The sequence below is a fragment of the Chelmon rostratus genome, chromosome 17 (genome assembly GCF_017976325.1).
Source record: "Chelmon rostratus isolate fCheRos1 chromosome 17, fCheRos1.pri, whole genome shotgun sequence".
Classification (NCBI taxonomy): domain Eukaryota; kingdom Metazoa; phylum Chordata; class Actinopteri; order Chaetodontiformes; family Chaetodontidae; genus Chelmon; species Chelmon rostratus.
Window position 1 is genome coordinate 19906042 of NC_055674.1, and position 9263 is coordinate 19915304.

At 42.4% G+C, this 9263-nt stretch overlaps 1 protein-coding gene across 1 annotated transcript; it reads left to right on the top strand.

Annotated features, from left to right (window-relative positions):
• Window positions 1-8935, top strand: LOC121621511 (phosphoribosyl pyrophosphate synthase-associated protein 2). Its single transcript, XM_041958020.1, has 11 exons — window positions 1-130; window positions 1641-1801; window positions 3426-3478; window positions 4776-4842; window positions 4967-5139; window positions 5299-5414; window positions 6006-6061; window positions 6477-6625; window positions 6855-6925; window positions 7208-7354; window positions 7463-8935. The coding sequence occupies exons 2-11, from the start codon at window positions 1719-1721 to the stop codon at window positions 7619-7621; spliced, it is 1074 nt and encodes a 357-aa protein (XP_041813954.1). The 5' UTR covers window positions 1-130; window positions 1641-1718; the 3' UTR covers window positions 7622-8935.
• The last annotated feature ends 328 nt before the right edge of the window (window positions 8936-9263 follow it).

The window sequence follows — 9263 nt, forward strand, 5'->3', positions numbered from 1 at the left end:
CTTATGCGTCCATCAAAACTGTCCATCGCAGAAGCAGTCGGAGTGAGGGAAACAGGTTGAAAAGGGCAGGAGGCTTGAACAATCAAATACCGTTGGTTGCAGATTGTAACCGGACCTAATACACAAGCTGGTGAGGAGTGTTGTTGTGTTTTGTTTAATTAAATAGTCGTTATCTTTTTTTGTGCGTGCTGCGCAGAAAGACTTGATTTCCGACGCGTGAAAAATCAATTCGCGCATTCAAGGGCTATGCTACGGCAAGATTATTCCTTGCGAGCTATCGCGTTAGTACTTGCCTTAACGTTAGCTAACGCTATCTCACGATGTTACAGCCAAACATTTAATATCAGCAGACGTTAATTTGACTTAATTTGTCCAACTGCTTTTATATAATAGTCATTGCAAACACTGTTTCGGCACACAGTTTAACTCTTTAACACATTCACTCCCGAGTAATACACAGCATCGTGAATGGCAAAATCCTGTGTTGTCCTGCTAGCTTAGCAACATGAGGAAGCTAATGTCGTGACTGTGTTGACAGTCAGGATGAGCGATATATAACGTTACCTCCTATTAAACTCACAAGGTATCCCATTAAACGCCATTAAACCCCTAAAAGTAATTTGAAGCGCTCAGACAATACACTATCACTTATTTTAGGCTGCACAAATTCTGGTTCCACATGGTTGCAAATGGCATCTGTTTGCAGCCCAGCCTTTGTGTTTGCTCTGTGTTGCTGTTCCACAAACATGCTGAAGTGTATGTGTCGGCAGATTTACTAAAACCTTTTCCTCCTATAGACTCTCCAGACCGTAGACTACATACAATATGCTGCCAGACCCACAACCATCTAACACAACCTTAGGAAGAAAGACTGTACAACAGCGTACAAAGTACTAACTGAAATTAAAGGTCATAGCCAACATCAACAAATTAGTAGAGCAGTGCGAAGAGAAGTAGCATGTCTAAAAAGTAACTTGTGTGTAAGGAAAAGGTATGGATGGCATTGTTGGAGGTGGATGGATGCTGCAAAGACAGATGGCCCTTCTTAGTTAAGAGTCATTAACTATACTATAATTGGTTTGAATGGGCATACACAGTATTTATCATTCGTCCTGTAATAGGAAATTGTTGCTAACTATTGCAAAGCTGGCACATTTGGCCCTACTTTCAGGCTCAACTGAATTTTGGCTCTCATAAAGGATGATCCACACTTCTCCAGGATTTAGTAGAGGCACAAAATGCATTAGGTATGGAAATACAGAACCTCATAACTGTTGTTCAAAGATGGTGATTTAAAAAAAAGCATTCACGCCTCATTAAAAACGAGAAGATGTGGCTGCAGTTGTGTGCGTAAAATGCTTTCATACAGTCTAAGTTGAGAATTCCTCCTGGCTGTTTGCAGGAAGTTCATAAATAACTGTCACGTTATGGCGTCAAGCTCTTTTCTCCTGATCAAGCTTTCAGAAGGAGCTTTTTTTTAAAGAACATTATGTCACAGTTTGTGCCTCTTTGTAACATCAACACCAGTTAAAACAGAGTTTCTCGTCGATAACTTTCACAATGTAGAGTGCTCCTCCTCTGCTCCAAGAGTTGCCACGTTGATTTTAAAGGAAGTAATCGCTCCCCTCTCTCCACTGCAGGAAGGTCTCAGCGCAGCGTGGGTGCCCAGGGATCCACTGCCTGAGTGTGGGGAGAGCAGCGGCCGAGACCCCAGAGACATGAACCACACAAAGGGCGGCCTGGTCATCTTCACCGCCAACTCACACCCCTCCAGCCGTGAGCTGGGCAAAAGGATTGCAGAGTGAGTGCAGGAGGCATGATGACATATTATAAACACACACAAACAGACATAGTGGAGCACTGTAATGCAGGCAAAACTGGTTATTTTGGAGTAAATAACTCACATGAGTCCTTAAGAAACAGGTCTGTCACCTTTTTTGTCTTAGATTATGTGGCTTTTGCAACTGTTGACTGGACCAGGGATTTAAGTTTGGATGTGCGGTGTGTCCATCTGAATTGCTGGTTATGCATGTGTCAGCCCATGTGTTTACAGTATAAACAACTAGAACTGGCACTAAGAAACGTTGCTAAGCTTTACAAAAGATAGTAAGGAGTTATCTCATTCACACTGATAAAGTATTTCCTGCTCCAGCTTTGGTCATATCTTGGTAATGCAGAGTGTCCCTCCAGTCATAGTCACTGTGCTCCAGAATTAGCTAATGCTAGTGTCTACAACTCCAGTGAAAAACATTCAGTGTGTGCATGCCAAAACAGAGAATATTGATATTTTTCTCTGTTTTATCCAAAAAGAACTTAACTATACTTTCACCCAAACAAAAAATGTTTGACCCACCCCAACCCTCCCTTCCCCCCCGTACACATCACATTTAACCTTGAAACTGGATGACTTTAATTACCTTAAAACAAAAAAGGCAAAAATACAATTATAAACATGATAGAAATATACAAAATAAGTGAGTTAAATACAATAGTAATGCTGTAACGAAGTGAATTAATACTTACATTACATGTTAATGTAGGATGTCTCAAGGTGTATTGTATGTAGGATTTTGACTCTCCAGAAGGAGAAGAATACGCCTCTGAGTGATAAGTGACTCAGTGCCAAGCTTCTGTCAATTTGACACAGAGGTCAAATAATGTTCACCCTAGAGCAGTCAAATATTGTCTTAAGCAGCCCTGTCATAGAAACTGCCTTCACTTTTTGAATATTCTCCCTGCAGCTAAAAGAATATGAATTCAATGACAGTTTCTTGCTGAATGTACCATCTGTTGCCTCCTTGAAATAACGATTCTCATTATATGATGAGTTGCAGCATAGTCCGTCCAACATTAATAAACTGCAAATTGTACTTGAAATGTATACAGTGCACTCCTGGACTCCACAAGGACATTTGAGACTGTGCATGTAGAGTATTTAGCTTATCAGATACTACATTCCATGCGCTCTCTCTCTCTCTCTCTCTGTCTCTCTCTCTCTCTCTCTGTCTGTCTGTCTCTCTCTCTCTCTCTCTCTCTCTCTCTCTCTCTCTCTCTCTGTGTGAGAGAGAGAACACAGCATGTTGACAGTTTACAGCGAAACATGTAAAGACTGCATAGTGAGCAGGTCAGGTTGTCTCAAGATATCTATGCTTATTATGTATTATCATTTGTCTTTTTCCTTTTTTTAAAAATGTGTTTTCTTGGTATTGAGAAAGTAACACAAATGTTGTGTTTTTAGCATTAATTCAACTGTAACTCTCCTGTCCTGTCAGGCCAATCAATGTCTTTGAAGTGCCTTTGAAAGCCTAACCTAACTTTCTCTCTCTCTGTCTGTCTGTCTGTGTCTGTCTCGCTTTCTCTCTCTCTCTCTCTCTGCCTGCCTGCCTGTCTCTCTGTCTCTCTGTCTGTCTGTCTGTCTGTCTCAGGCGGTTAGGGGTGGAGCTCGGCAAGGTGCAGGTGTACCAGGAAGCTAACAGAGGTAGGATGATGTCTTAACAGAGGATGACTCTTTTGCAGGTGTAGATATTTAATTCTTATTGTAACCTTTTTTTAACTGAGTCCCAGCATAGGACATATTGAACATCAATGAGACACACACACGCACCTACAAACAGCATCAAAAGAATCACATCTCTAAAAAGGTCCAAAATTAAAAAAAAGTTAAAGATCATCCAGTGGAGAGACTCTGAAGTTTAAAGTCCTTTTGTAATTCATTCCATTTATATGGTGGTTTACATAGTTTTCCAGAGTTCAGTATCTAATAGAGGTAGAGGTGTGGCCATTTACCATTTCCTTAACATTTAGAACCGTAGTTATAACCGTTGGTCATTGCAGGGAGTTACAGTACAGGTCATCTGTGTTATGAAGCCATGATAGTGTTTGAAGCCTTGTATTGGTCAACAAATATTACAGCAGAGTACGTTTTCTCAACACTCGCTGGCTATGTAATTAATCCACCACTAATAGTTATTACACTAATGACTAGCACTGGTCAAAAAAAAAAAATTCAGACGGCATCTTGAATCGCAGTGGCATGGAGATCAACAATGCCTGTCACACACAGTCAATTAGCTGCTGAATTAAAACATGTCTCAGCCCTACAGAACAGTGGCTGTTTAACAGTGGCTGCTCATAGTTAAATGAATACACTGCTGTGTGTCTGTGTATGTCTCCAGGTTAATTGTTAAATTGTGTTAAAGTGTGTAGCTGTAATTGGCTCTTTTCTGACAAATGTTTCACCACTGCATCAGTATTTGTGGTGTCCTATTAGTCCATGAGGTCTGGGTGCTTGCATGTGCATGACACAAACTACTCAAATCCAGAAATTTCAAACTCGACGGTATCGTTTCCACAGTGTTTGTGGTGGATTTAGTTACAGTATAGCTGGTCGGTACAGTGCGTCTGCCAGCAGTTCTCAGGAAGACTTTACAAACAGTCACTGCTTGCATGAACTGTCAAACTCCAACCCTCATTAAACACATTTATCTCGACGGCAGTTCTGTGTTTCTGCTGGACATTTGGCTCTGCCCAGGAGGCTTTTTGTTTCTAATGTCTTTACTGTAGGAGGCACATTTTTGGAATGCTAGTATCTACGATTCACAGTGGGGGGGCGGGGAGGCGAGGGGGATGAGAGGCACAGACAGCTCAGATAGCTCTCTAATGAAGCTGAAGCTTTGCAGGCTTTGTTATGAGGTAGGAGTGTGTGCATGAATGTCTGTTTGTGTGCAAGCTTTCTGGCTGCTCCTCTCATTCTCATGGCCTGTTTGTTTCCATAGAAACACGGGTACAGATTCAAGAGTCAGTGCGAGGCAAAGATGTCTTTGTGATCCAGACAGTGTCCAAGTAAGAGAGATCACACACATAATTGAAAATTTCAACGCCGTTTTCCCCTGAAACGTCTCACTCATATCACGTTTGATCATCCCGTCCCCCTCCTCCTTTTTTCTCCATCCCTCGGCTGTATCAGAGATGTGAACACCACCATAATGGAGATGCTGATCATGGTGTACGCATGCAGGACGTCCTGTGCCCGAAGTATCACGGGCGTCCTCCCCTACTTCCCCTACAGCAAGCAGTGTAAGATGAGGAAAAGGGGCTCCATCGTCTCCAAGCTCATCGCCTCTATGATGTGTAAAGCTGGTAAGTACGAAACAGAGCGAAGGACAGTGGTCATTTTTAGTTTGTTTCTATAAACTTGCAACATCAAAGATTTTCATTTAAAAGAAAATGTACATGCAGAGTGAATCATTAAAATAGAACATCGTGTCTGATACTGTCAAATTGACCATGTTTGTGTAGGTCTCACCCACCTGATCACCATGGACCTCCACCAGAAAGAGATTCAAGGCTTCTTCAACATCCCAGTGGACAATCTGAGAGCCTCCCCCTTCCTGCTGCAGTACATACAGGAAGAGGTAAAAACTCACGAAGTACATCACCTTTGTCCCTTCTTTTAAATTGACCGTTTGCCAAGCCCCGCCTCCCTCAGTTACTGTTGCTACGCCTGTCAAGCTTCTGTTCTCAGGTCGACAATGATCCATGAAAAGGCATGAAAATAAAAAAACAGCATTGGTTTCCTATTTCAGATGCAAATATTTGGCTGTTTTGTAGTTTTAATTTAACCCTGCCTGGGCTTACATGCTGCAAGACAGAGGTTAGGTTTATTTATTTTTTGTACAATTTGGACAATTTGTTTCATTTTTAATGTTACAAGAGGAAAGGCTTTCAGGATGAGCTGTGGCTGTGGCTGTGTCTGTGTCTGTGTGAACCATTGTATTTGTCAAACAGAAAGCCATGTCAGGTAACAAGTTTGCTTCCCCAAATTTAATAAAGAGCAGGATAGAGAGGATAGACCCTCCTAAACTCAACATGTGGAGAAATCCACAGCTTGACAGGCCTGTCATACCCAGCTACAGGTGCTAAGCTATATTTAATCATTCCGGGGGAGGGTTAATTGTATGCAAATGTCGCTGTTTAATGTGTCTTTATTTTCCATGAACCTTCAGATCCCTGACTACAGAAATGCAGTGATTGTGGCCAAATCTCCAGCCTCTGCCAAAAGGTACTCTCTCTTCACTCGCTGCATTTATGAAGTCACCTTCAGCTGAGCTGAGCTGCACACCTGTAACTCATTACAATGTAGTGTTAAACATGTTAATCATGAACCTATGTTGTTCTCCCTCTCACCACTCTTTCCTCCCTGGGGGAGTAGAGGTCCAACATTTCATATATGTATCAGCATGCATTGCTGTGTCACAGTCTGACACTACCACCAGGGGGAGCCAAAGTCAGAAGATTTTCTATTTTACACAGTGACACAGTTTCATGGAGACACAAGTTACATTCCATATTTGAGTATAGTTGTTATGTGCACTTGATGTACTACTGCCTCTAAAGCCTGGAGGCTTCAGATGAAGGAGATCAGCAAGTTAATATGAATAGTCATAGTATCTGAGTTGTCCTCTCCGGATGTGCAGGGCTCAGTCGTTTGCTGAGCGGCTGCGTCTGGGTATAGCGGTGATCCACGGTGAAGCTCAGGACGCAGAGTCAGACCAGGTAGACGGACGACACTCCCCACCCACCGTCAAGACCACCGGAGCCATTCACCCCAGCATGGAGATCCCATGTAAAGCAAGCACACACACACTTAACTACGTTAACTCCTGTAACCACCATGTAACAGATTGTACTGCATATCAGCAGATATACAGATACTCACACGCTGACCTTTGCTCCGCCGCTGCAAATAATAACACATGACAAAGACCAGAGAAGTGTTGACTCTCAATAATGTGAGCTGATATCAAGCAGTTCTCACGGTTTCTCTCTGTGCCTCCTTTTGTTTCTGTTTCCAGTGTTGATTCCTAAAGAGAAGCCTCCCATCACTGTGGTCGGAGATGTCGGAGGACGCATCGCCATCATAGTGGTGAGAGCATACAGTGTGACTGGTTGGAGCACATTATTGTGGCTTTTAACATATAAATATCACTTGCTATCACTGAGTTTCCACATCAGGTTGTGTATGTCCCAATAATGTGAGTACAAAACATTTGAAATGTTAAAACTCAGTTCTACAGTAAGCACCAGTTACTTGTGAGATCATGTCAGTAACAGCAGACAAAATGTTTGTGGTGGTATGTTCTCACTAGAGGGCGCCAAACCACTATTAAAAGCTGCTGAGAGCTGATCAGGCCTGTTTGTCCCTTAGGATGACATCATCGATGATGTCGACAGTTTTGTGGCAGCAGCAGAGACGCTGAAGGAAAGAGGGGCCTACAAAATCTTCGTCATGGCAACACACGGCATCCTCTCCAGCGACGCCCCCCGGTTCATAGAGGAGTCGGCCATTGATGAGGTGAGTGTGTACTTGGAAATCATTTCGTCTGGCGTCATGCGTAACTCCCGTCTCGCTCATGCCACATTCTTCCCACTCTCTCCCTCTCCCCCTTCTTTTCTCCCCCAGGTGGTGGTGACTAACACGATCCCCCACGAGCTCCAGAAGCTCCAGTGTCCAAAGATCAAAACGGTCGACATCAGCATGATCCTGTCAGAGGCCATCCGCCGCATCCACAACGGAGAATCCATGTCCTACCTGTTCCGCAACATAGGAGTGGATGACTGAACGACCCGTCACACACACACAAAAATACACACACACTGGAACACACATACCATTTGCCTTTTCAGATCTTGTCAGAAACTTAGGGCTGAATGTCTGACACTGAAATTGCTACAGACATACAAATACCCATGTCCTACTTGTACACACAAACAGAAAAGCTAACCCTTTCCTTTGAGTGCAGCTTAACATAGATGATGACTGAACACACACACACCAGTCTTGTACCGTATCTGTGACTGAACACACACTGATCTGTGTGACTACTGCTCATCTCTTCCCAATTGCTGCCCCCACCTTGTTTTTTTTCTTCTCTTCTCTCTTTCTCAGTCCCTTCTTTTGTCACCTGTCTGTCTTGTCTACGTTTTCCTCCATGTGTGTTTCCATAGAAATTCATGTTAACGTTAAGTCTTAGTGTTAGAACATGATATCTGTTAGCATCGAATGTCTCTTGCGGTACAATCTCCTTTGCTAATAGTATCAGAAAGAGAGTCAGTGCCTTCTACAGGACATACTCACAACACACAGGCCTTCACTAGTCCAATACGCAGCTGTGTCTCAGCTAACAGAGCTAATCCATTATGGCCCCTGTATTTAATCCAGGAATAGCCAGCTAACAAATATGTGCAGAGTAGCAGAGTGCCTGTTTAACCCTCCCTCAGATTTACGTTTATTTATGTAGTGTGTGAATGTGCTGCTAATATAGTTAGCTTAGACTCCTACCTGCTAGCCATATGTCTGCGTGCTTGCCAGAGCAATTCATCTGGTGTCAAATCTACTAATTGCTAAACTGAACTGGAATTGTTACAGGAAGTATTTTCTCAGTCTGGTAAATCAGATGTTAGAAGCATTGTACAGCAGTGCACCTGTGAAATATGTCCTCACAAGTCATCCATATAGCATTGTGTGCCATAGTGTCAGTGCCTGCTCATATTTTGTATTTGTTCATGCCACAAATAAGCAGTTGGATAGAAAGCAACTCACGGATTTCTCAAGCGACCAGTCCCACATTTGAATACACGGCAGTTTTACTCTCTGGTAAGAAGTGGAGGGTTGCTCTTCGTCATTTGGGAATGGGTAAATTAGTCCTTGATCCTGAGGTCATTATGAAAGTGACTGATTAATTTAAACACATTCTACCTGAGTTTCAAAAATACAAGTTCCAAACTGCAGCTGAAGCTGGGAAAGTAAATTGAAACCTTTTCTGAATTGAAACTTGACTGAAGCAGGTCTTTGTCACTTTACCAGATGTGTTCCAAAAATGTTTTGTATTTATTTTCAGCACTTAATATGAATAAATATGACCTGAGACAGTAACGAATGCTTCGTTTTGTGGTGTTTTGCAGCTTCATAATTGGTATTTAGGCCTGCTAACACAATAACAATGCTAACATACTGATGTTTTAGGAGGTAAAACTTTTACCCTGATCACTATTTGTATTAAGCATTGTAACACGCTAAGACTTAAGAATTAACAAAAAAACCCAAAGTAGAGCTGAGACCTGTGGGAATTTCATTAGTTTTGCAGGTACTTGGTCTTTCAAAGTGTCAGGAGGTCACCAAAGTTAATTACAATCTGTCCTGAGGGGACGACATTCTTCAATAACTGAAGATATTTTACCAAGAAAAAAGTCCTCTCATTGCT

Excerpts from the sequence above, each read along its gene's own strand:
- LOC121621511 (XM_041958020.1), top strand. The coding sequence starts at position 1,719 with ATGAACCACACAAAGGGCGGCCTGGTCATCTTCACCGCCAACTCACAC. Across the intron at positions 5,140-5,298 it reads CTCTATGATGTGTAAAGCTG|GTCTCACCCACCTGATCACC; the intron begins GTAAGTACGAAA and ends ATGTTTGTGTAG. Across the intron at positions 6,626-6,854 it reads CCCCAGCATGGAGATCCCAT|TGTTGATTCCTAAAGAGAAG; the intron begins GTAAAGCAAGCA and ends TTCTGTTTCCAG.